The 27,172-nt window shown below is 41.5% G+C and overlaps 1 protein-coding gene across 2 annotated transcripts in view; it reads left to right on the top strand.

Annotated features, from left to right (window-relative positions):
* pmepa1 (prostate transmembrane protein, androgen induced 1) overlaps positions 1-27,172 on the top strand; it is an 85,180-nt gene that overhangs the window by 46,342 nt on the left and 11,666 nt on the right. The window contains exons 1-2 of one of the 2 annotated variants that reach the window (XM_021568437.3): positions 7,996-8,135; positions 14,350-14,504. In XM_021568437.3, the coding sequence (XP_021424112.3) occupies positions 8,075-8,135; positions 14,350-14,504 (216 nt within the window). In that variant the 5' untranslated portion in view covers positions 7,996-8,074. Of the gene's footprint in view, positions 1-7,995; positions 8,136-14,349; positions 14,505-27,172 lie in introns of those variants that run through there. The other variant, XM_021568436.3, reaches the window with a different exon arrangement.

The raw sequence follows: 27,172 nt of genomic DNA, 5'->3' as shown, positions 1-27,172 counted from the left end.
CTGAAATAAAAGATCCCAGAAATGTTCCGTACGCACAAAAAGCTCTCAAATGTTATTTACATTCCTGTTAGTGAGCATTTCGCCTTTGCCAAGAATATCCATCCACCTGACAGGTGTGACATACCAAGAAGCTGATTAAACAACATGATCATTACACAGGTGCACCTTGTGCGGGGACAATAAAAGGCCACTCATTATGTTGTTTTGTCACACAACACAATGCCACAGATCTCAAGTTTTGAGTGAGCGTGACTGCAGTAATGTCCACCATAGCTGTTGCCAGAGAATGAAATGTTAATTTCTCTACCATAACCCACCTCCAACGTCGGTTTGGCAATACGTCCAACCGGCCTCACAACCGCAGACCACGTGTATGGTATTGTGTGGGCGAGCTCATGGCAATGTTGTGAACAGTGTCCCTTGGTGGCGGTGGGGTTACGATATGAGTAGGCATAAGCCATTGACAATGAATACAATTGCATTTTATCGATGGCAATTTGAATGCACAGTGATACTGTGACGAGATGCTGATGCCCATTGTCGTGCCGTTCATCCGCCACCATCACCTCATGTTTCAGCATAATAATGCAAGGATCTGTACACAATTCTGAAAATGGCCCAGTTCTTCCATGGCCTGCATACTCACCAGATTGAGCACTAGTGGGATGCTCTGGATCCCACTGTCTACAACAGCGTGATCTAGTTCCCGCCAATATCCAGCAACATGGCATAGCCATTGAAGACGAGTGGGACAACATTCCACAGGCCACAATCAACAGCCTGATTAACATTATGTAAAGGAGATGTTGCACTGCATGAGGCAAATGGTGGTCAAACCAGATACTGACTGGATTTTCTGATCCACACCTCTACCTTTTTTTTAAGGTATCTGTGACCAACAGTCAGTCATGTGAAATCCATAGATTAGGGCCTAATTAATTAATTTATTTATATGAACTGTAACTCAGTAACATATTTTAAATTGTTGCATGTCGCATTTATATTTTTGTTCAGTATATCAGCATATTTAATGAACACGAGACCAGCAAACTGGATAAAAGAGTCTGGTGACATAGAAGGAACAGCGGCATCTAGTGGTCAAAACGTGGTACTTTTACACCATTGTACTGTAAATAATGCAACCAACTTATATTACACATTTCTCTGAACACGGGGGGTGAAAAACATCACCAGATTCACAGGGAATACATTACATAGTATGGAGAACAAATGTTCCAAGCCTCATACTACTCAAATAGAGAACTGATACTGCATAATGGTTGTTGGGGTCAATTGGTGTGGGGGTCCGTGGTTGACTTTTGCCAATTTTTGGGGATTCCTCATGAATTACTCATTGGTAGAAATAAGTTTGTTTCAAATCGGATGTAGGTTACTATATTTATTGAATATGATCTGAATCCTATAAATTTAAATGACCAATTTGGGTGCAATCAATTAGCTTAATTTTCTTGAAGGTACATTTTAATTTAAACAAAATAATTTTGTAACAATCTGAGATGGTGGGTGTCATGGCTTGCTGAAATGACATTGAGCGACTCAACACACACGTTCAGGGAGTGGTGGTCAATCCCAGACAGACATGCAACATATTTCATGTCTGTCATATTTAATATTTCAACATAGTTCAATGGGGCACAGGCTTGGTGGAGATGGTAAAGATGGCGTGGTTCTAGTTTTTTGGCCCCTGGCACCTTGACCTGGATACCATGAGACCCCCCCCCCCCCCCCCCCCCCCCCCCCCCCAAAATGGCACGTATTTGAAGTCTGTCAGATTCACACCAGTCTTCTAGACAAGCATCATCGGCCGCTGTCGCAGATCGAACGTGGGTTATCACAAGCTGTGCACTGGGACAAACATTGGCTGTGCTTATTCTGCTTTTTTATTTATTTTTATTTTTCCAAGGTGTACCTCCCAGTCAACAATCTAACTAGTGACCAAATGTGTTCCCAGTTGACCTGTCTCATCATTCCAGTGAGATTATTCATTTCCTTCATCCCTGATGTAAGATCAGTTCAGAGTTTTATGTCTCTACAGTGGACTACATTGCACTGTTTGGAGCACAGTTGCTTTCTGCAATTCATTTGCTTCTCGAGGTAATTCATTGTCCTACATTGGGCTGGGACTCTGTGTTGCCTGGTGTACTTTGGCAGAGTTGCATGAGGCTCAGTGTACAACCCCTGCATCTCAATATCCAAGTGTCCTCCACACACACTAATGGCATGATGCCTCGAGTCCCTTCCTGGTGCTTTACTACAGTTACTTTTGTTTTTTTCTCTCTTTTGCAATGCTGCTCTTGTTAAAGTGTTTTGGTCTGAAATACATTTTACATCCCTTCGTGGCACAAACTTGTGAAATAAAGGTACAATTAAAATAGCACTGTACATATCATGTTGTCAAGTCTGCCTGTGTATCTCTCTTATAGTGTTTGTGTGTGTTATGTCCACTTAGTGTGTGTTTGTGCATTCCCATATGTGCACATATATTTGTGAATGTCTCATAACCTGGCCTAGGAGTCTCATATTCAGCATCTCTACAAAACTGCGTGTATCTCTGTGGTGGGGAGCAGCATCCCGAGCATCTGCTGTTGTGTCTGGAAATGCTTTAGAGACACGCAGAGCAGCAATTGAAACTTGCTCTGAGATGTTAAGCTACGCTTGAGAGCTCAACATATAGAGAGGTGGAGATTTTAAAGAGCAACAATTCCGGTTTTGTTTGTCTAGATTTCCTCCCGACTAGATGACAACCATATTTCCACTAGACCTGTTTTCCGACAGCTCTTGTCCGGACTCGCCGTTCATTCTATCAAATCTACCTTGACTCTTCCATGTGTGCCCCTGTTGTTTGGGTTGAAATAATTACTATAACTTGATTTTGATTAAAGCACAGTCGGCTTTGTTTATTGAACAGTTGCTTCCCCCAAGACTTGTTCAAACAAAGACTCCAGGAAGGTTTCCCATTACTTTGGGCCTTCTCCTCACCCTCTCTCTCACTCCCACCCCTTAACCCACCAGACATGTGTGAACACACAAACACCCTTGAACTTCACCAAAGCTCCAGTTCTAAACTGGGTGGGTGGTACATGGTTTGCTTGTGGTTAAATTTGCTCTGCTAAATAAAATAAAACCCGTCTCAGAATTGTCACTGAACAGACTTCACTTAGTATTAGCATCAGTGCTAATGGCTACACCATGTTAGCAAAAGCGAATAACTCGCTTACGCACCTCCTGTTCTTCACCACCCATTGCTATCAAACTATGTTTAACTAAAAGTTCCTAGCGTTTAGGCTGAGCCTTCTCCGCTTAGCATTAGCATCTAGTGCTATCATTTTAACATATAAGGTAAAGCTAATAATTCACTTAGCTCCCCCTTCCCTCCTCTTTTTCCCCCCACCCGTATCAATAGTGTGAGTGTCCCGATCTAAAGTTCCCACACTTGTTGGTTGTGGCTGTATGACCGTGGTTCCAAAGTCAATGAAAAGGGGTTGCTTTGTCCTCCCCCCCTTTCTGTCTGACTATTGCTCCCCACTGTCTCGGTCTCTCCCTGCTCTGCCCTTCTCAGTGACTCTGCGCAATGCAGGCCTGCCCTGTTTGCTCCGAGCATTGCACCCCCTCCAACCCAGCCTTTTTAATGGAAATTGGCAAGCAAATGTTGTGCACCTCTGACCTACAACCCGCCGCCGACACACACACACACAAGCGCACACCCATCCTGCTTGCCCATGTGAGCAGACAGTTTTACAGACTGATATATCCCCCTTTCCTTACACACACATCCTCCCCACACCCCGCTATCTGGCCACTCCCAAATTCCCTAGACTAACAGTGTGTCGAGTCAGTAACAGGGAGGGAGAGACAGATGAGAGAGTGGAGTGCTAACCCTTCCCCCAACCCCCCCCCTCGTCCCGCTGTCTGTCTGCGTGCTTAGAGCTGTCTGGCTCAGCAGTGACCGCGAATGCCCCGGCCTGACACTGAGCAAGGGAGGGAACGGGGGGGGAGGGGGTGCAGGGTTGTCTTCCTTCTGTGACAGGGGACTCCCTTGACCCCCCTCACCTTCCCCATTTGGGGGCGAGTGAGTATCTCCACAAGCTGTATTGTCTAGAGAGAGAGAGCAAGTGGCTGGGGTGCTGTTGCTCTCTAGCTCGAACACACACATACACTAGGATTAACACCCCTACTCTTACGATAAGTGCCATGGGATATTTAGTGACCACAGAGAGTCAGGACACCCGTCTCCAGTCCACCTGCTGTCCCCAGTCCACCTGCTGCTGCTCCAGTTTCAACTGTTCTGCTTGCGGCTATGGAACCCAGACCTGTTCACCGGACATGCTACCTTGTCCCGGACCTGCTGTTTTCGACTCTCTATATCGCACCTGCTGTCCCTAACTCTGAATGATCGGCTATGAAAAGCCAACTGACATGTACTCCTTCTACAACATGTACACCCTCTACAACCATTGTGATGATTATTATTTGACCCTGCTGGTCATCTATGAACGTTTGAACACCTTGGCCATGTTCTGTTATAATCTCCCCCCAACGCAGCCAGAAGAGGACTGGCCATCTCTCAGAGCCTGTTTCTTCTCTAGGTTTCTTCCTAGGTTCCTGCCTTTGTAGGGAGTTTTTCCTAGCCACCGTGCTTCTACTTCTGCATTGCTTGCTGTTTGGGGTTTTAGGCTGGGTATAGGGGTATAGCACTTTGTGACATCGGCTGATGAAAAAAGGGCTTTATAAATTAATTTGATTGATTAACGTCCCATCCAAAAGACGGCACCCTACACAGGGCAATGTCCCCAATCATTGCCCTGGGCCGTTGGGAAAGGGTACCTCCTCCTGGCCATCCAACACCACTTCCAGAAGCATCTGTTCTCCAATCCAGGGACTGACCAGGACCAACCCTGCTTAGCTTCAGAAGCAAGCCAGCAGTGGGGTGCAGGGTGGTATGCTGCTGGCATTATGAGCAACTCTTGAACGGTTAAACAGTGTGTATCTGTTTGTGTGCGTGTGTTTAAATTTAGCCCAGGCTTTAGTTGTTGTTGCAGTGGTCCGGAAAAAGGGAAACCGCAAGGTCTCCTCATTGCGCAGTTTTTTCCACAATCTGTTCCTAGGGATTTATTCTGGAAGCTTTGTTGGAAAGCTTTGGTAAATTTCTCTGTTCGGTCTGGGAGCAACCGCTCAGAGGCCATTTTCTCCTCAACCCCCGACTATCCCTTTTTGAACATTTCCATTTGCATTCCTTAAGATAAGCCATTTCAGGAGCATGAAGGCTTGCTTTTTTCAGAACAACATTCCTCTCCTCTATTAAAAATACCCAGAGAAGATAGATAGAAGATGGACTACTTGAATAAAGTGGATTCATGTCTATAATTAAAAAGGCTGTTAATAGCAATACAAAAAATACTTCTCACGACACAGTGTTGCTGGTGGACAATGTAGCGGCTTTCATTTGTTTCTATGATATAGGTTAGGCCTAGTATATGATGTAGACCTACCTTATGATATATGGTACTCAATAACACCATGAACCTGGTAGTGGTGTGAATGTTTAACTGTTAAAACAATTAAATAAATAGGGATCCTTAACATGAATTAATCCCCCCCCCCCCCACCCCCAAATGTAAATCACGGTACAGTTATTACAAAACATATTATTTTTGAACTAGACGATAGGCTAGAAACGGGTGCCTGGAGAAGTGGGTATACTCAAATTTTTCAAACGGCCCACTTGGTGAAGGAAAGACGCCCTGTGTAGAAAACCGGGAGACCCATGGGGCGGCGCACAATTGGCCCATCGTCGTCCGGGTTAGAGGAGGGTTTGTCCGGCAGGGATGTCCTTGTCCCATCACGCTCTAGCGACTCCTGTGACGGGCCGGGCGCATGCACACTGTCACGGTCGCCAGGTATATGGTGTTTCCTCCAACACATTGGTGTGGCTGGCTTCTGGGTTAAGCGGGCATTGTGTCAAGAAGCAGTGCGACTTGGTTGGGTTATGTTTCGGAGGACGCATGGCTCTCGACCTTCGCCTCTCCCGAGTCCGTACGGGAGTTGCAGCGATGAGACAAGACTGTAACTACCAATTGGATACCACGAAATTGGGGCGAAAAAGGAGTAAAAAAAAATGTAAATCACATGTTTCAGTTTTTTTTTTTATACGCATCAGAGGGGATTAAGAAGTGAGTAGATGCAATGCCCACTGAAATAAAAGTGGGTATACAGCATATACCTGCGTATATAGCCTCCATTGCACAACTAGCTATAAAGGCCAGGGAAAAGTTCTGTAATTTAAAAGGTACACTCAGCGATATAAAGTAGATGCAGAAAGTATACAGCATAGTAGGTCAATTTCCGCAACAACTAAGAGTGTTGAAGCGCAAGGCTCAACTTCTCTACTGTTTTGGTACCTGGCTACGCTGTCAACAGTGTGAAGCGAACCTGTGCACATGAGCAGATACAGGTTGTGACTATGTGATAGCGTTGCATCTTGCTCATCTCAATATCCTAGCCTATTCATTGGTGATAGGCACTGCTTTACTGAAGTTACAAGACATTGAAAGAAGAAACAAGAAATTGTGAGACAGCTTTTGATTGCAAATAGATACGCCTAGTGCACGCTTCTGACTCTGTCTGCCTGGTGCCGACATACTGTGCACCCCCACCCCCCCCCTCTCTCTGTCCCTCGCTAACAATGGAAGATGCAAGTTTGATTGTGTTTTTGGAAGGACAGCTCCGTTCCAAAAATACTGAATCTTAGGAGTCGATTCCGCTCTTGACAATCAGAAATGGGAGTCAGCACCGGGAGTCGATGTGTCAGGAGTCGAGGAATCAATTATTTTGTAGTATACCCTCTACCACTATGTCATCGTTGTTAACAGTTCTAAAAAAGAGGCCTGTATGGCAATAGAGAGTGATGTGCCCAGCTACGCAGTCTCTGCCTGCCTGGCACACACTGGCCCCACTACGTCTCTCTGCTGCTAGCCCTGCCATCTGTGTGGAGCCTCATCCCTGTGTGTGCATGCTGGTGTGTCCGTGCCCCCGGGCACCATGTCAGAGAGTAAGGCTGTGCGCCAGCTGACAGGGCCGTTCCAGACAGTGGGTTTGCATAGTCGCTGGCTCAGGTCACTGGCCATATATTAACCCTGATGCTTTAGTAGAGAGACCCTAGCAACAACACTGTTTGTTTGTGGGAGCCGGGTTTAGGGTTGGGGTGTGTTTTGGTTTTATGAGTGTGAATTTACCTTAAGTCAATATTGAGGAATGAGGCCGAGGAACGATGATTTCTCATAACATACATTCGTATTATCCTCCGGTTTGTGTATTTTAGGCCGTGAATAAATGTGGCATGTGTATATACAGTACCAGTCAAAAATTTGGACACACCTACTCATTCAAGGGTTTTTCTTTATTTTTACTATTTTCTACATTGTAGAATAATGGTGACGATTTTCAAAACTATGAAATAACACATCATGTAGTAACCCAAAAAACTAAATATGTTTTATATTTGAGATTCTTCAAAGTAGCCACCCTTTGCCTCGATGACAGCTTTGCATGCTCTTGGCGTTCTCTCAACCAGCTTCATGAGGTAGTCACCCGGAATGCATTTCAATTAACAGGTGTGGCTTGTTAAGTTAATTTGTGTAATTGTAGAAAATAGTACAAATAAAGAAAATCCTTGAATGAGTAGATGTGTCCAAACGTTTGACTTAAATTTATAAACATTTATGAATGTGCTTTTCCGTAGTAATTCTATCTAGTCTTTCTCTCCCTCTTTCTGTCTCGCTCCCATCATTATTCTCTTCATCTCTGACCCATCTGTCTTTCTCTGGATTGTGCCACCACTCCCCCTCTCCCTCTCCTCTCCCTTTGGAAATCTTTTTTTTTTTTTGCACCCCATTGTTCGGCGCAGTAGGGGACACTCATTGTGTGTGTGTCGAGTAATGCGTGTGAGAAAGTGGGGACAAGGCTGCAGACCTTTTGCGGGCCGCGGTGTGTCGTTCTGCTCAGTGAGCACACAGGTTGAGGCTCTCGCCAAAGTTGAGGTATTAGGGGTAACACGATGCAGCCGGTCTCAGGGGGTCCCCACCACCACCATAACTGCGTACAGACTCAATGTAGCGGTGAGTTGTGCATTAATCGTTACTATCTTGGATTTTAATCATTGGGTAAAATCTGTAGGAGTTTGTTTTTTCTCTTCGTGCATTAGTTTTTTTTTCCCCAAGTCAAAAGTCCAATGCGGTGAGTCATTGAGCTCGTCATTGAGCTCGTTTTCTAGACTATCTTGAATTTGGGTTTCTTTGCCAATTGTGTGGTTGTCTGTGTATAACTAGCGTGATAAAAGCCTTTGTTGTTGTGTGAGGACGGCAAACTCTCCTTTAATGCTGCTGCAGGTCAGACATGGTTGTGTAATAGTCGCCGGTAAGACTTCTGGAATGTTGGAACAAACTATTTTCAAGTCTCTAGCCTGCGAGAGCATTTCAGTATCTGGGTTATGAGCACACTGCATAGCTTGGTCTCTTTGTTGTTTTGAATAGAATAGGTTAGGGGCAAATCCATGACAACAGAATTACACTGAGACTCAGCTTTTTCACTTATACAAAACAAAAAACAATGTTTTCAAAGTTTAACAAACTATGCAACTCTATGCACAATGACTACTTTGAAGAAATTACACAGTATATTTCACAAAAACACATTTACTGGAAGAACAGTGCAGATGCTAAGTTTGGTAACAGAATTACAGTAAATTCTCCCTCCGTTTATGCGACCATGTTTTCCCAAAACTCTTAAATACTGTTAAATATCGTCTCAAAATGAAGATTCAAAGATGTCTGCAGAAAGAATGAGGTATGAGCTGAACATAACAGTATGCCTGTGGAAGGAAGGAAGGAAGGAAGGAAGGAAGGAAGGAAGGAAGGAAGGAAGGAAGGAAGGAAGGAAGGAAGGAAGGAAGGAAGGACGGACGGTAGCAGGTTTATTTTTATTTTTTACAAATTAATTCAAATTGAAGTAAATTAGTATTGGAGTCAATTAGTATTCAACCCCGAGCCTAAATGCGTTCAGGAGTAAAAATGTGCTTAATGATGCACTACGCCTTTTTCTAATTGCTAAAATTTGAATAGTTTGCCTAATTTCAGTTTGTGACAAAACAAGTAAGTATAGTGTAGAGAATCATTGTACCATCTAAACCATTGTGAAATATATTTTCCATAACAAAGCTGGTGTACAAAACTGAAAGTAAAAGACACAAAAATGAAACTTAAGAACAAGAAGCATAGAAATAGCACACACAGAACAGATCTTAGAGTTTCTTTGAATGAGAAGGACAGAACTTTAACTCACCTTTCTACGTGAATTTGGTCGGGTTGCCAAAAAAGTTACATATTGCAGTTTTAACAAGTCACATAAGTTGCATGGACTCACTCTTTGCAATAATAGTGCTTAACATTATTTTTGAATGACTACCTAAAAAACAATTCAAAAACAGGCATTGAATTTGTGGTGAAGTTATTAATTACACTTTGGATGGTGTATCAATACACCCAGTCACTACAAAGATGCAGGCGTCCTTCATAACTTAGATGCCAGAGAGGAAGGAAACCGCTCAGGGACTTCACGATGAGGCCAATGGTGACTTTAAAACAGTTAGAGATGAATGACTGTGATAGGAGAAAACTGAGGATAGATCACCAACATTGTAGTTATCCACAATACTAACCTAAATGACAAAGTGAAAAGGAGGCCTGTACAGAATAAAAAGTATTCCAAAACATGCATCCTGTTTGCAATAAGGCACTAAAGTAAAACTGCAAATAATGTGGCAATGAAATTAACTTCATGTTCTGAATACAAAGTGTTATGTTTGGGGCAAAATCAACACATCACTGAGTACCACTCTTCATATTTTTAAGCATGGTGGTGGATGCATCAGCAAGGACAAGGGAGTTTTTGTGAGATCAAAAGAAACAGAATTGAGATAAGCACAGGCACAATCCTAGAGGAAACCTGGTTCAGTCTGCTTTCAACAGACACTGGGAGACAAATTCGCCTTTCAGCAGGACAATAGCCTAAAACACAAGGCCAAATAAACACTGGAGATGCTTACCCAAGACAACGTTGAATGTTCCTGAGTGGCCTAATTACAGTTTTTACTTAAATCAGCTTGAAAATATATGGTTAGACTTGAAAATGGTGGTCCAGCAATGAACAAACAACTTTGATAGAGCTTGAAGAATTTTCTTAATAATAATGTACAAATATTGTACAATCCAGATGTGAAAAGTTGTTCTAGATTTACCCAGAAAGACTCACAGCTGTAATCATTGCCAAAGGTAATTCTAACGTGTTTTGACTCAGGGATGTGAATAGTTATGTTAAAGAGATTTGTATTTATTTTTTTACTTTGTAATTATGGGGTATTGTGTGTAGATGAGTGATGGAGAAAAAAATATATTTAATCCATGTTGAATTCTAGCTGTAACACAACAAAGTGTGGAATAAATCGAGGGTTATGAATACTTTCTGAAGGCACTGTATGTGGGTTTTTGGTAACAAGTTACAAGGCAAATTTACAGAAGGCAAATAATTTCTCCAAAACAAAGTATAAGTGGTGATATTAGCTGGCAGGGATCTTTACTTCAACGTTATTGTTGTTTTGATGAATTGTAATGCCTATTTTCTGGTAGGTGTTTTCTAAGAAGCTTTTTCAATCTGTTTGAACAAAAATCAAAGCCATTTAATTCATTTGTATCTATGCCTTCATTTCCCCAAAATATAGACTCAGCTTTATTTTGTCACATAATTTGATATGCTCCCATGAACTTCATATGTTGGTGCTTTTACATGGAAATGACCTTAGGCTGTTTCACAGAGGAAGCTACTGTGTTAGCTTATGCTTTGCTTATCTGCTCAGTTAGACTGTCTGTGTTTGGTTTGAGTTGTTGCTTGGGGCAAAAGTCCCTGCTGGATTTTTTATGTGGGGCTGTCCGTGAACTTTCTCTCTGACTGTTGAAGTGTGAGAAGAACACAAAGTATGTCTGAGTTAGAAAGTGTGTGTGTGCGCGTGCGCGCCGAGTCCTGCATTTGTATGTCTCTGTCTGCTTCTGGGTCTGTTTGTGTGCTCCGTCTGCCAGGGTCACGTGGGGGGAGGGGAAGGTCAGGTTGTCCTGCCCTGTCTCCAAACAAAGATTGCTCTGTCTACCTCGACACTGTTGTGAACTCTTCTGGGAAAAGAGCTCCGTCGTCTCGGAATCAATAGAGCCTCTGAGCTGACCAATAACTCTACTCATTTTACTACACGCGCACACGTGGTGCGCTATGGTGATAATATTCAAACATGACATAAGACTGGAAGCAGCCAGTCATGATGACAGTATAAGTTGTCATCAATGACATCATACCTGTCATAATACTTGAGATGTCTTGCATATCATCGACGATGTGGTACTTAAAATAGTTCCTGTTTGGCTTTTCTATTGAGTAGGATATCATATGTGCCTACTTTTAAGAGTTGTTACGAATACTAAGGGTATGTTTCAAAATAATTTTCACAATATTGGTCCCAAATATATAGCTTGGCGATATGGACAAAAAGTTATATAGAGATAAATGTAACTATTTTACTCTAAAGGTAAATCCATCAATAAAATAAATATATGCAGCAGGATTTATTTTTATGCCAAGTAAAGACAACTGAGATGGTATGCTATGTTATAAAAAGTGAGCTATTTCAACATATCCCGGGAATGCATCATTGATATGTTGATGTGCAACCTGTCAAAATAGGATCCAGAATGATCAAATTCTTTTTGGGGCTCTTCAGAGATTCTATTGCAGACCACTTTGTGCATGGGCCTATTGGCATAGGCTATATTAGCCTATTTACCACCTGAGAAAGTGGGAACTCAAAACACGTAGAAATGTACTAATTCTAAGATCTTGTTGCTAGATAGCCATGTACGCTAATTGATTAATTTATCAGTAAATGTAATGTCCTACAAAACATTCCAGTGCTAGGCCTAAGCTACTTGATGTGGGCCTATTCAGTGCAAATGGCATGTTCCACTCGGCTCTGCGGGCACATCAAAATCATACTACCTAGCCTACTCCGGTTGGAAAGTGGTGCCATGAACTCAATATTGAGAGGTGAGAAATAAATTATATACTCAGACAGCTGTGACACTCTCCTCTATGTAACAAGAAAATAGTATTTTTCTTATAATTGCATTTTGAGAAATTGTCATATGCTTGTGTTTATCAGAATGCATCTCTCCCTCCTCCGTGCGCACAGTCGTGAGAGGGCAGCCCACAGTGAAACAGGGACAGGCGGATACTTTCATAGCAGGAATCAACATAATGCATAGGCTATTACTGTTGACCAAAGATAATGGTTTTAGAACAAAAAAATTGTCAGGAACATTGTTTAGCAAAATCACGGAATATTACTGACCTAAGCCAAATGCTTCGGTAGGAAGAGGGCAATGTCGGTGTCGGTAATTTTTTGCTTTATCATCACAGCTCTACCCAAACATACTTACTAGGAGCCAAGCAAGGAAGTACTACATTAGTAAATGAAAAATAACTCAATTGAATTATATAGCAGTCCCCTTTTAGCCAAAGGTAAGTTATAGAGGACCTTATAAGTACAAGGTACTTATCATGTAAATACCTAGTAACAACATCTGCAGATATTTGTATTTTGTATTACCAGAGACAGGATGATTGACTTGAAGGTATGTGGTAAGTACATGGTAATAAATAAATACAATATACCATAGATGTTTTTACTTGGTATTTACATAATGGGTACCTCAATACTAACCTTTGGGACTTTAGAGGACTATTATATAATTACATTTTGCTACTTTGTATTTACTAAGTAAGTATGCAGTACGTACTTGTTTGGTACCTAATAAGTATGTTTTAGACCAAATAGTTACCATGTGTTTACTTTTTGTATTTATCTAGTTATTGTCTAATAACTACCGGGCTGTAAAATGAAGGGTTACCAAACATGCAGTGCATTCGGAAAGCATTCAGACCCCTCGACCTTTCCACATTTTGTTACGTTACAGCCTTATTCTAAAATGGATACAAATATATATTTTTTCTTATTCATCTACACATAACACCCCATAATGACTAAGGGAATACAGGTTTTAATACATTTTTGTAAATGTATTAAGATAAAAAACCTTATTTACATAAGTATTCAGACCCATTGCTTTGAGACTCGAAATTGAACTCGGGTGCATCCTGTTTCCATTCATAATCGTTGAGATGTTTCTACAACTTGGAGTCCACCTGTGGTAAATTCAATTGATTGGACATGATTTTCAAAGGCACACACCTCTGGTCTGATGAAACCAAAATTGAACTCTTTGTCCTGAATGCCAAGCATCACGTCTGGAGAAAATATGGCACCATCCCTACAGTGAAGCATGGTGGTGGCAGCATCATGCTGTGGGGATGTTTTTCAGCAGCAGGAACTGGGAGACTTGTCAGGATTGAATGGAGAAAATTACATAGAGATCCTTGATGAAAACATTCTCCAGAGTGCTCAGAACCTCCGATTGGGGGGAAGGTTCACCTTCCAATAAGACAACGACCCTAAGCACACAGCCTAGACAATGCAGGAGTGGCTTCGGGAAAAGTCAGATTTGAACCCAATCTAACATCTCTGGGTATGACAAAGCTTGAGAGGATCTGCAGAGCAGAATTGGAGAAACTCTCCAAATACAGGTATGCCAAGCTTGTGGTGTCATACCCAAGACGACTCGAGACTGTAATCGCTGCCAAAGGTACTTCAACAAAGTACTGAGTATCAGGTCTGAATACTTGTAAATGTAAATGTAATATTTCAGTTTTTATTTTTTACAAATTTGCAAACATTTCTACAAACCAGTTTTTGCTTTGTCATTATGGGGTATTGTGTGTAGATTGATGAGAAGAAAATAAAACGTTTTAATAAATTTTAGAACAAGGCTGTAACGTAACAATGTGGAAAAGTCACTGGGTCTGAATACTTTCCGAATGCACTGTAGACCTATGCAAGTTGCTTTTCGTAACATCGGACTAAGTTGTCTTCAATTACCATGGTCCCAAACACCCTTTCCCAATAAACTGCAATGTACATATCCTCCTATTTGTCCTCTTGGGTTCTTCAAATTTCTATGAATGGAGTTTCACGCACATCCAATATAATAACCGGAGCTAGACTAAAAGAAGGTCCAATACATCGTATCCTCTCACTTGATGATATGTTGATGAAGCTTAGGTGATACAATCAAGTATTCCACTCTTCCACTAGCTCTAACCTCTCCCTTCTCTCTCCAGCCCAGTTGGAGTTTGTGCAGATCCTGGTGATCGTGGTGGTGATGATGGTGATGGTGGTGGTGATCACATGCCTGCTCAACCACTACCGGCTGTCAGCACGCTCCTTCATCTCCAGGCACAGCCAGGCTCGCAGGCGCCAACTACCGCTGGCCTCAGTAAGTACTCTACACTGACCAGGACGTAGACTACTTTACAGCCTCCACATAGACCAGGGTGGGAAGTCTACTTTACAGCCTCCACACAGACCAGGGTGGGGAGTCTACTTTACAGCCTCCACACAGACAAGGGTGTAGACTATTTTACAGCCCCTATAACTACTTGATAATTACATCTCACTGACCAGGGAATATACTTTACTTGACAGCCGCCACACAGACCAGTATGCAGCCTTAACCAGTGCTTCCCAAACTGTGGGCTGGGACCCACTTGTGGGTCAAGGCAGGGAAAGAGATAAAGGTCGCGGGATACACATTTTGGTGCATTGCACATTTTCCGGATGGACACAACACTTTCAGTGTCAACTTAAAGCTGCAATATGTAACTTTTTGGGCGACCTGGCCAAATTCACATAGAAATGTGTATTATAGATCTGTCATTCTCATTGAAAGCCAGTCTAAGAAGCTGTAGATCTGTTCTGTGTGTGCTACTTCTATGCTTTTGGTTTTCTACACCAGCTTTAAACAGCTGAAAATACAATATTTTTGGTTGTGGAAAATATATTTCACAGCGGTTTAGATTGTGCAATGATTCTCTACACTATCTTACATGTTTTGTCACATAAACTAAAATTAGGCGAACTATTACATTTTTTGCAACCAGGTAATGGCAGTACTGTTTCTGCATAGTGCATATTTAAATAACTATACCAGATATAAAGTATGCAGAAAAGATAATATACATTTGAAGTCGGAAGTTTTAAATACACAAATTTCTTGTTAACAAACTATAGTTTTGGCAAGTCGATTAGAACATCTACTTTGTGCATGACACAAGTAATTTTTCCAACAATTGTTTAGACAGATTATTTCACTTATAATTCACCGTATCACAATTCCAGTGGGTAAGACGTTTACATACACTAAGTTGACAGTGCCTTTCAACAGCTTGGAAAATTCCAGAAAATTGTCATGCTTTAGAAGCTTCTGATAGGCTAATTGACATCATTTGAGTCAATTGGAGTTGTACCTGTGGATGTATTTCAAGGCCTACCCTCAAACTCAGTGGCTCTTTGCTTGACATCATGAGAAAATCTAAATAAATCAGCCATGACCTCAGAAAAAAAATTGTAGACCTCCACAAGTCTGGTTCATCCGTGGGAGCAATTTCCAAACGCCTGAAAGTACCACGTTCATCTGTACAAACAATAGTACGTAAGTATAAACACCATGGGACCATGCAGCCATCATACTGCTCAGGAAGGAGATGCATTCTGTCTCCTAGAGATGAACGTACTTTGGTGCGAAAAGTGCAAATCAATCCCAGAACAACAGCAAAGGATCTTGTGAAGATGCTGGAGGAAACTGGTGCAAAAGTATCTGCATCCACAGTAAAACGAGTCTTATATCAACATAACCTGAAAGGCCGCACAGCAAGGAAGAAGCCACTGCTCCAAAACCCGCCATAAAAAAGCCAGACTACGGTTTGCAACTGCACATGGAGACAAAAATTTTACTTTTTGGAGAAATGTCCTCTGGTCTGATGAAACAAAAATAGAACTGTTTGGCCATAATTACCATCATTATGTTTGGAGGAAAAAGGGGTAGTCTTGCAAGCCGAAGAACACCATTCCAACCATGAAACACGGGGGTGGCAGCATCATGTTGTGGGGGTGCTTTGCTGATTGAGGGACTGGTGTACTTCACAAAATAGATGGCATCATGAGGAATGAAAATTTCGTGAATATATTGAAGCAACATCTCAAGACATCAGTCAGGAAGTTAAAGCTTGGTCGTAAATGGGTCTAACTGACCTAAGACGAGGAATTTTTACTGGGAATAAATGTCAGGAATTGTGAAAAACTGAGTTTAAATGTATTTGGCTAAAGTGTGTGTAAACTTCCGACTTCAACTGTATACTCGGTATATAATATACTGAGTATACCAAACATTAGGAACACCTTAATATTGAGTTGTACCCCCCCCCCCCCCCCCTTTTTGCCCAGCAACTCCACTCTCACTTGTCTCCAATTCCACATCCCAACCCTCAGCTTCCTTCAGCCCATCCCACGATCTCTGCTAGCCACCCTCTTTTGATTTCTACGCACCATATATCTTTCAACTATGCTGTAGTGTTTTAACATACAATTTGAATCTATTAAATCGAACAGAATCCACAGATTATGAGTTGAAGATAAATATTTTAACTAAGAGTATTAGTATATTAGTGATTGACTGACCAGGTCTCTCCAGATCTCCCTACAATACTATTTCTAGGGTCAATTTTCGATCAATGTTATGCATTTTCAGCCATTCCTGAACCGGAGACCAGAAACAGGCTACCTGAGGGCAATACCAAAACAAATGGTCTATTGATTCTGTATCCTTACAACAAAATCTGCAGCGCTGCAATGATTGCAAGCCACAAATATTCAAAATTTTGTTGGTGGCAAAAAATTCTGTACAATAATTTTACAACAAAATCTGCAGAGCTGCAATGATTGCATGCCCCAAATGTTCAACATTTTGTTGGTGGCAAGAATTCTGTATAATAATTTTATCTTGTTTTTACTTAACCTTGATTTCAACAGGGAGTCACATTGAGATTATACATCTTTTACAAGAGAGCCCTGTACACATTACAATAAAAACAGAATATTAAAACATTCACGTGTATAAAACAGTATAATTCAGCACACAATTAACAAAAATAAACATTTAATAAAAGCAATCACATTCAACTACATAGAGGTCCTCAATCAATAATTTCAACTACCTGAGTGGCACCAGTACATCTAGCTGCAGTGAACTCTGCATATTGTTCCACAAATTAGGTGCAAAAAACTAAATGCGGATTTTCCTATGTCTGTGGAGACTGAAGGGATCTCTAGTGTTATCCATTCCTGTGAACGGGTTTGGTAACTTATTATTCTTATTTTAATTAATGAAGTTACATATGGAGGGAGTTTCTGTAAGATTACTTTGTAAATAAGTAAATGAGAATTCAGCTCTCTTCTTACAGACATTGAGGCCCATCCCACATTTGTATACAGACTACAATGATGAGTCCTGAAATTGTCCCTGTGATAAAACATATTGCACAATGGTAGACTGCGTCCAAGGGTTTTAAAAGAGAGGTTGCCGTATGCATGTAAACAATTTCACCAAAATCCAATACAGGGAGAAAGAAGCGTTGCTTTAACAATATTTCTCCTATTTTTAATACTAAGGCATGATTTATTTCGATATAAAAAAATTATCTTGGAACTTAGCTTCTTAGTCAGATTTGTTATATGTGTTAGGAAGGATAACTTGTCATCAATCCAGACACCTAGGTACTTATATTGAGAAACAAGCTCAATTTGGGCTCCATTTATAGCACAAATATGCAGGTTCTCAAGGTCAACATTTCGTGACCTAGAGAACAGCATGAGCGTGGTTTTTACTTGTATTTCTGAATTGAATCAAAGTCATGCTGAAGTTCACAAATGGCCTGCTGCACTGAGAAGGCACAGGAATACAAAACTGTGTCATCTGCACAGAGATGAATGCTAAAATAACTAACAAAGTGAACAATAATGCACCCAAAATTGAACCCTGGCGAAAACCTTTTTGAATCTCAAGAAATTCTGATTTAACCCCACCTATCAAGAATGCCTGAGTTCTGTCGCTAGGATAATTCTGAAACCATAAACAGGCTGTATATCCCAGGCCTACTCTTGATAATTTCTTCAGCAAAACAGAATGATCAACAGTGTCGAACGCCTTTGACAGATCAATAAACAAGGCAGCCCAGCTCTTTTTAACATCCAAGGCATTGACAAGATCATTAGCAACTAGCGTGGTTGCTGTGGTAGTACTATGCCCAGGCCTAAACCCTGATTGGTTTATATTAAGAATACAATTATCAGATAAAAAGGATGAAGTTGTACATTAACCAAGGATTCAATAATTTTAGCTTAACAAGGTAGTCTTGAAATGGGGCGATTAGTTTTCAAGATAATTTGCATCACCACCCTTATGGAGTGGCAGAACATGTGGATTTCCAAGCTTTTGGAATACTTCCTGATAATGTTAAATTGAAAATGTGGGCTACTGAGCCAGCAATAAGGGGTGCTGCACACTTAAGCAGACCAGGATCCAAATGATTAGCCCCTGTGGATTTTTTGGGGTATAATGTTAACAAAAAAAACTCCTGACTAGCATTTTCAGTATCATTCAATAGATTTTCACCATCTACATCCAAACTACTCTTTTCAAGAGCTGGCTTTGAAATATATTCAAATATAAATATAAAATGGCGATTTAAATGCATTAATGATATCAATTTAGTCAGTAATAGTAATAGGGCCAGAATCTAAATTAATTTATTGGGGGAGAGAAGAGGGGATACAACCCTTCAGTCAACAGCTTTTTAAAATTTAGCTGGGTTCCCGGTACATTCAGATAGTATATTAACATAATAATCTGATTTTGCTTTTTTAACTAGTTTTACACACAGATTTCTCAACCGCCTAAAAGACTGCCAGTCTGTGTCTGGGAGTCTGTGAATCTAGCTTTGGCCCAGGCAGCATCTCTGTTGTGTATGACTTCAGATAGCTCTGGACTGAACCAAGGGCAAGATTCAATTTTTTGAATGGGGAGCATGTTAATCTACAATACAATTGAAAACATTTGAGAAGTGGTTAAGAGCCAACTCTGGGTCAGGTATAGATGCAATACAATCAAAGTCACCAAAATAAAGGTCACAAAAAAGGCCTGTTCATTAAAATGTTTAAAATTGATATTGTTGATAAAACAAGGTTTGGATCAAGGCGTCCATATATCCCTGACATATGCAATAGGACAGTGGTCACTAATATCCCAAGCAAATACCCCACTCCCAGCGTATTTCTCTGCAGTGTTTGTAAATATGAGGTCAAACAAAGTCAACTTTGTAGGGTCCTTTAAGTTTGGATGAGTGGGCTTTGTAATCAGCTGGGTCAAATTTAGATTAGTACAAAAATCATTTAGACAATCAGCATCCTGCGTTCTCCATGCAAGATTAAAATCTCCAGCAATCAACACCTCCGGTGTAATAGAAATGGCAATTAAGTCGGTGAGTTTGTTTAGTACACATTTTTTGGCGGAAGGTGGATGATAGATTCCTATAACTGTTTTTCTTGAGTTGAAACACAACTGCAGATTTAAAGCCAACAATTCAAATTGTTTAGGACTGGAAGTAGCCTTTAACAGAGACACACAAACAAGATTATTTGTGTAAATAGCAACACCACCACCTTTGCCTTTCCTATCATCCCTAAACACATTGTAACCATCCATAGCAACATCATACACTGCTCAAAAAAATAAAGGGAACACTTAAACAACACAATGTAACTCCAAGTCCATCACACTTCTGTGAAATCAAACTGTCCACTTAGGAAGCAACACTGACAATAAATTTCACATGCTGTTGTGCAAATGGAATAGAAAACAGGTGGAAATTATAGGCAATTAGCAAGACACCCCCAATAAAGGAGTGGTTCTGCAGGTGGTGACCACAGACCACTTCGCAGTTCCTGTGCTTCCTGGCTGATGTTTTGGTCACTTTTGAATGCTGGCGGTGCTTTTACTCTAGTGGTAGCATGAGACGGAGTCTACAACCCACACAAGTGGCTCAGGTAGTGCAGCTCATCCAGAATGGCACATCAATGCGAGCTGTGGCAAGAAGGTTTGCTGTGTCTGTCAGCGTAGTGTCCAGAGCATGGAGGCGCTAACAGGAGACAGGCCAGTACATCAGGAGACGTGGAGGAGGCCGTAGGAGGGCAACAACCCAGCAGCAGGACCGCTACCTCCGCCTTTGTGCAAGGAGGAGCAGGAGGAGCACTGCCAGAGCCCTGCAAAATGACCTCCAGCAGGCCACAAATGTGCATGTGTCTGCTCAAACGGTCAGAAACAGACTCCAACACCGTGCAGGACATTTGGCATTTGCCAGAGAACACCAAGATTGGCAAATCTTGCCCAACACCGTGCAGGACGTTTGGCATTTGCCAGAGAACACCAAGATTGGCAAATTCGCCACTGGCGCCCTGTGCTCTTCACAGATGAAAGCAGGTTCACACTGGGCACATGTGACAGAGTCTGGAGACGCCGTGGAGAACGTTCTGCTGCCTGCAACATCCTCCAGCATGACCGGTTTGGTGGTGGGTCAGTCATGGTGTGAGGTGGCATTTCTTTGGGGGGCCGCACAACCCTCCACGTGCTCGCCATAGGTAGCCTGACTGCCGTTAGGTACCGAGATGAGATCCTCAGACCCCTTGTGAGACCATATGCTGGTGCGGTTGGCCCTGGGTTCCTCCTAATGCAAGACAATGCTAGACCTCATGTGGCAGGAATGTGTCAGCAGTTCCTGCAAGAGGAAGGCATTGATGCTATGGACTGGCCCGCCTGTTCCCTAGACCTGAATCCAATTGAGCACATCTGGGACATCATGTCTCGCTCCATCCACCAACGCCACGTTGCACCACAGACTGTCCAGGAGTTGGCTGATGCTTTAGTCCAGGTCTGGGAGGAGATCCCTCAGGAGACCATCCGCCACCTCATCAGGAGCATGCCCAGGCGTTGTAGGGAGGTCATACAGGCACGTGGAGGCCACACACACTACTGAGCCTCATTGTGACTTGTTTTAAGGACATTACATCAAAGTCAGATCAGCCTGTAGTGTGGTTTTCCACTTTAATTTTGAGTGTGACTCCAAATCCAGACCTCCATGGGTTGATAAATTTGATTTCCATTGATAATTTTTGTGTGATTTTGTTGTCAGCACATTCAACTATGTAAAGAAAAAAGTATTTCATAAGAATATTTCATTCATTCGATGTGGATGTGTTATTTTAGTGTTCCCTTTATTTTTTGGAGCAGTGCATATCAACTCATACACCCTGTACCATGGAATCGGTACATCAAAAATCTCTTCCCAACTATTTAGCCATCCTTATGGCACAGCTGTCAACATCCTTGTCCTCAAATGAAACTGGTATTCCTATTTATGCTATTTTTATTCCTCTGCCCGTTTTGATCCTTTATATTGGGCAGACAGACCAGTTCTAATCAAATGTTATTTGTCACATGAGCCGAATACAACATTACCATGAAATGCTTACATGCAAGCCCCTAACCGACAATGCAGTTCAAGAAATAGAGTTAAAACATCGAATCAATCCAAAAATAACACAATAAATGTACAAAACAATAATGACGCTATATACAGGGGGTACCGGTACCTAATCATTGCAGGGGTACGGGTTAGTTGATGTCATTTGTAAAGTGACTATGCATAGATAATAAACAGTGAGTAGCAGCAGTGTGAAAACAAAGGGGGTGGTCAATGTAAATAGTCCGGCTGGTATTTGATTCGTTGTTCAACAGTCTTATGGCTTGGGCGCAGAAGCTGTTAAGGGGCCTTTTGGTCCTAGACTTGGTGCTCCGGTACCGCTTGCCGTGTGGTAGCAGAGAGGACAGTCTATGACTTGGGTGACTGGAGTCTTGGACCATTTTTTGGGCCTTCCTCTGACACCGCCTAGTATATAGGTCCTGGATGTCAGGAAGCTTGGCCCCAGTGATATACTGGGCCGTACGCACTACCCTCTCTAGCGCCTTACGGTCAGATGCCAAGCAGTTGCCATACCAGGCACTCACAGACAATATCTTTGCAGTTTTGGAAACGTCAGTGTTTTATTTCCAAAGCTGTCAATTATATGCATAGTCGAGCATCTTTTCGTGACAAAATATCTTGTTTAAAACGGGAACGTTTTTCATCCAAAAATTAAAATAGTGTCCCCTATATCCAAGAAGTTAACTTAATCCTGTATTGACACTTTGCTTGTTTGATGGTTCGTCTGAGGGCATAGCGGGATATCTTATAAGCGTCCGGATTAGTGTCCCGCTCCTTGAAAGTATCAGCTCTCGCCTTTAGCTCGATGCGGATGTTGCCTGTAATCCATGGCTTCTGGTTGGGATTTGTAGGTACGGTCACTGGGGGGACGATGTTGTCAATGCACTTATTGATGAAGCCGATGACTGAGGTGGTATACTCCTCGATGCCTTTGGATGAATCCCGGAATGTATTCGTCTGTGCTAGCAAAACAGTCCTGTAGCGTAACATCCGCGTCATCTGACCACTTCAGAATTGAACGATTCACAGGTACTTCCTGCTTTAGTTTTTGCTTGTAAACAGGAATCAAGAGGATATAATTATGGTCCGATTTGCCAAATGGAGGACGAGGGAGAGCTTTGTATGCTTCCCTGTGTGTGGAGTAAAGGTTGTCTACAGTTTTTTTTTTTTTTCTCATCTGGTTGCACATGTGTCATGCTGTTAGAAATTAGTTAAGTTTGCCTGCATTAAAGTCCCCAGCCACTAGGAGCGCCGCTTCTGGATGAGCATTCCCCTACCTCCTCCCGCTGGCACCTGCCTAGTTTTGGGGTAATGATGTAATCAATTGGTTGTAATCTTGGATTGAGCAGACCTTCCCATACAATTCTAATAACTCCATGAAAGACATAACTCTACCATTCCAATTTACAATATAATTTAAAAACAAAATACCCTTTTCAAACATTCATAAACACAGGTCTTTTATCAACCAGCACATTTGAGGTCAGCCATAATATTTGTTGTAATATTTGTTCTATCTTTTCAAGGGAATTAATTTGGAATTGTAGCCAGCTCTGTGATGCTTGTTTGAAAAAGAGATACTTTGAAAAATGTTTCATTTTCAATTAATCGAAAATGAGACGTGGCAATCTGCACAAAGACAAAAAGGCAATTTTTAAACAATAGATTAGTTTTTCCTAGTAATATACCAATTAGGGTTCAAGTAAAACTTTTGTATAAGTGAAGCTTTTAGAAAGAGGTTTAGTGCTTTTATATTTAATAATCTCAACCCACTCAGTTCATATTCATTATATAGATAAGGTACACTTTATTTTGCCTGGTTTAGCATCCCAGATAAAGCGTAATATATTTTGCTCATATGATTTGAAAAATGAATCACCAGGAGTAGGCAGCGCCATAGGTAAGTGAGTAAACTAAGATACGACTAAGGAGTTAATCAGGGCAATATTTCCATAAATAGAGAGGTGTATATACAGTGGGGCAAAAACATATTTAGTCAGCCACCAATTGTACAAGTTCTCCCACTTAAAAAGTTGAGAGAGGCCTGTCATTTTCATCATAGGTACACTTCAACTATGACAGACAAAATGAGAAAGAAAATCACATTGTAGGATTTTTAATGAATTTATTTGCAAATTATGGTGGAAAATAAGTATTTGGTCAATAATAAAAGTTTATCTCAATACTTTGTTATATACCCTTTGTTGGCAATGACAGAGGTCAAACGTTTTCTGTAAGTCTTCACAAGGTGTTCACACACTGTTGCTGGTGTTTTGGCCCATTCCTCCATGCAGATCTCCTCTAGAGCAGTGATGTTTTGGGGCTGTTGCTGGGCAACACGGACTTTCAACTCCCTCCAAAGATTTTCTATGGGGTTGAGATCTGGAGACTGGCTAGGCCACTCCAGGACCTTGAAATGCTTCTTACGAAGCCACTCCTTCGTTGCCCGGGCGGTGTGTTTGGGATCATTGTCATGCTGAAATACCCAGCCACGTTTCATCTGCAATGCCCTTGCTGATGGAAGGAGGTTTTCACTCAAAATCTCACGATACATGCCCATTTCATTCTTTCCTTTACACGGATCAGTCGTCCTGGTCCCTTTGCCGAAAAACAGCCCCAAAGCATGATGTTTCCACCGCCATGCTTCACAGTAGGTATGGTGTTCTTTGGATGCAACTCAGCATTCTTTGTCCTCCAAACACAATGAGTTGAGTTTTTACCAAAAAGTAATATTTTGGTTTCATCTGACCATATGACATTCTCCCAATCTTCTTCTGGATCATCCAAATGCTCTCTAGCAAACTTCAGACGGGCCTGGACATGTACTGGCTTAAGCAGGGGGACACGTCTGGCACTGCAGGATTTGAGTCCCTGGCGGCATAGTGTGTTACTGATGGTAGGCTTTGTTACTTTGGTCCCAGCTCTCTGCAGGTCATTCACTAGGTCCCCCCGTGTGGTTCTGGGATTTTTTCTCACCGTTCTTGTGATCATTTTGACCCCACGGGGGGTGAGATCTTGCGTGGAGCCCCAGATTGAGGGAGATTATCAGTGGTCTTGTATGTCTTCCATTTCCTAATAATTGCTCCCACAGTTGATTTCTTCAAACCAAGCTGCTTACCTATTGCAGATTCAGTCTTCCCAGCCTGGTGCAGGTCTACAATTCTGTTTCTGGTGTCCTTTGACAGCTCTTTGGTCTTGGCCATAGTGGAGTTTGGAGTGTGACTGTTTGAGGTTGTGGACAGGTGTCTTTTATACTGATAACAAGTTCAAACAGGTGCCATTAATACAGGTAACGATTGGAGGACAGAGGAGCCTCTTAAAGAAGAAGTTACAGGTGTGTGAGAGCCAGAAATCTTGCTTGTTTGTAGGTGACCAAATACTTATTTTCCACCATAATTTGCAAATAAATTCATTAAAAACCCTACAATGTGAATTTCTGGATTTGTTTTCTTCTAATTTTGTCTGTCATAGTTGACGTGTACGTATGCTGAAAATTACAGGCCTCTTTCATATTTTTAAGTCGGAGAACTTGCACAATTGGTGGCTGACTAAATACTTGTTTGCCCCACTGTACCTCTCCATAATTTCAGGATCTTGCAAGTTTTCTATTGAAATTCATTGTAGAGAGCTCATTTATATCTATCTATGGATACCAAGTGTGTCTACTTCACCGTCAGCTCATTTTATAGGTAAACTGCAGGGTAATGTAAAATTTTTATTTTTTAAAGATCCAATGCGTAATATTGTACTCTTATCGTAATTAGGTTTTATTCCAAAGAGTCCAGAAAAATCTAGATCTTCAATGAGACATTGCAGCGATCTAGCTTGCGGACTTAATATAAAACCTGAGTCATTGGCATACATGGACACCTTTTTGTTTTTAAGCCTTGGATTTCTAATCCTCTAATTTATTATTATTATTTTGTTTCACCTTTTATTTAACCAGGTAGGCTAGTTGAGAACAAGTTCTCCTTTACAACTGCGACCTGGCCAAGATAAAGCAAAGCAATGCGACACAAACCACACAGAGTTACATATGGAATAAACAAACATAGTCAATAATACAATAGAAAAAGTCTATATACAGTGTGTGCAAATAAGGTAGGATAAGGGAGGTAATGCAATAAATAGGCCATAGTGGCGAAAAAATTACAATATAGCAATTAAACACTGGAGTGATAGATGTGCAGAAGATGAGTGTGCAGGTAGATACTGGGGTGCAAAGGAGCAAAATAAATTAAATAAATAACAGTATGGGGATGGGGTATTTAGATGGGCTATGTACAGGTGCAGTGATCTGTGAGCTGCTCTGACAGCTGGTGCTTAAAGCTAGTGAGGGAGATATGAGTCTCCAACTTCAGTGATTTTTGCAGTTCGTTCTAGTCATTGGCAGCAGAGAACTGGAAGGAATTGGCTTTGGGGATGACCAGTGAAATATACCTGCTGGAGCGCGTGCTACGGGTGGGTGCTGCTATGGTGACCAGTGAGCTGAGATAAGGCGGGGCTTTATCTAGCAAATAATCTTAGATGACCTGGAGCCAGTGGGTTTGGCAACGAATATGAAGCGAGGGTCAGCCAATGACAGCATACAGGTCGCATTGGTGGGTAGTTTTCGGGCTTTGGTGACAACGGATGGCACTGTGATAGACTGCATCCAATTTGCTGAGTAGAGTGTTGGAGGCTATTTTGTAAATTACATCGCCGAAGTCAAGGATCGGAAGGATAGTCAGTTTTACGAGGGTATGTTTGGCAGCATGAGTGAAAGATGCTTTTTGCGAAATAGAAGCCGATTCTAGATTTCATTTTGGATTGGAAATGCTTTATGTCAGTCTGGAAGGAGAGTTTACAGTCTGACCAGACACCTAGGTATTTTGTAGTTGCCCACATATTCTAAGTCAGAACTGTCCAGAGTAGTGATGCTGGGCGGGTGGGCAGGTGTGGGCAGCGATCAGTTGAAGAGCATGCATTTAGTTTTACTTGCGTTTAAGAGCGGTTGGAGGCCATGGAAGGAGAGTTGTTGTTATTTGATCTGATTTTATTAACTAGCATTTCGATAGCCATAACGAATAGATATGGTGACAGCGGACACCCTTGTTTAACTGCTCTTGACAATTCAAAACTCTCTGAGAAGTAGCTGGTATTTACTATTTTACATCTGGGGTTGTTATACATTACTTTTACCCATTTATATAAGAGAATCACCAACATTGGAAAAATCCAGGCATTTATAAATAAATTTTATCAAAGGCCTTTTCAAAATCCACTAACACCTAGCCTGACTTCTTAGATGTTTCATGTTGTTCTTTTATCTCTAGTAGTTGTCGTATATTATCTCCAATGTATTGTCCGTGTAGAAAACCGGTCTAATCAGGATGAACAATACCTGGTAAAAAACTTTTTTTTAATTCTGAGTGCTATGCATTTCACTAGTATTTTTGCATCAACATTGCAGGGTAAAAGTCTTCCTTTTTTTAAATAGACTGGATCTTTATATTTGCAATCTGGGTTTTGT

This window comes from Oncorhynchus mykiss, chromosome 17, assembly GCF_057628025.1.
Source record: "Oncorhynchus mykiss isolate SJ-2025 chromosome 17, ASM5762802v1, whole genome shotgun sequence".
In the NCBI taxonomy this organism is placed as follows: domain Eukaryota; kingdom Metazoa; phylum Chordata; class Actinopteri; order Salmoniformes; family Salmonidae; genus Oncorhynchus; species Oncorhynchus mykiss.
This window is presented reverse-complemented; position numbering and strand designations above follow the sequence as displayed.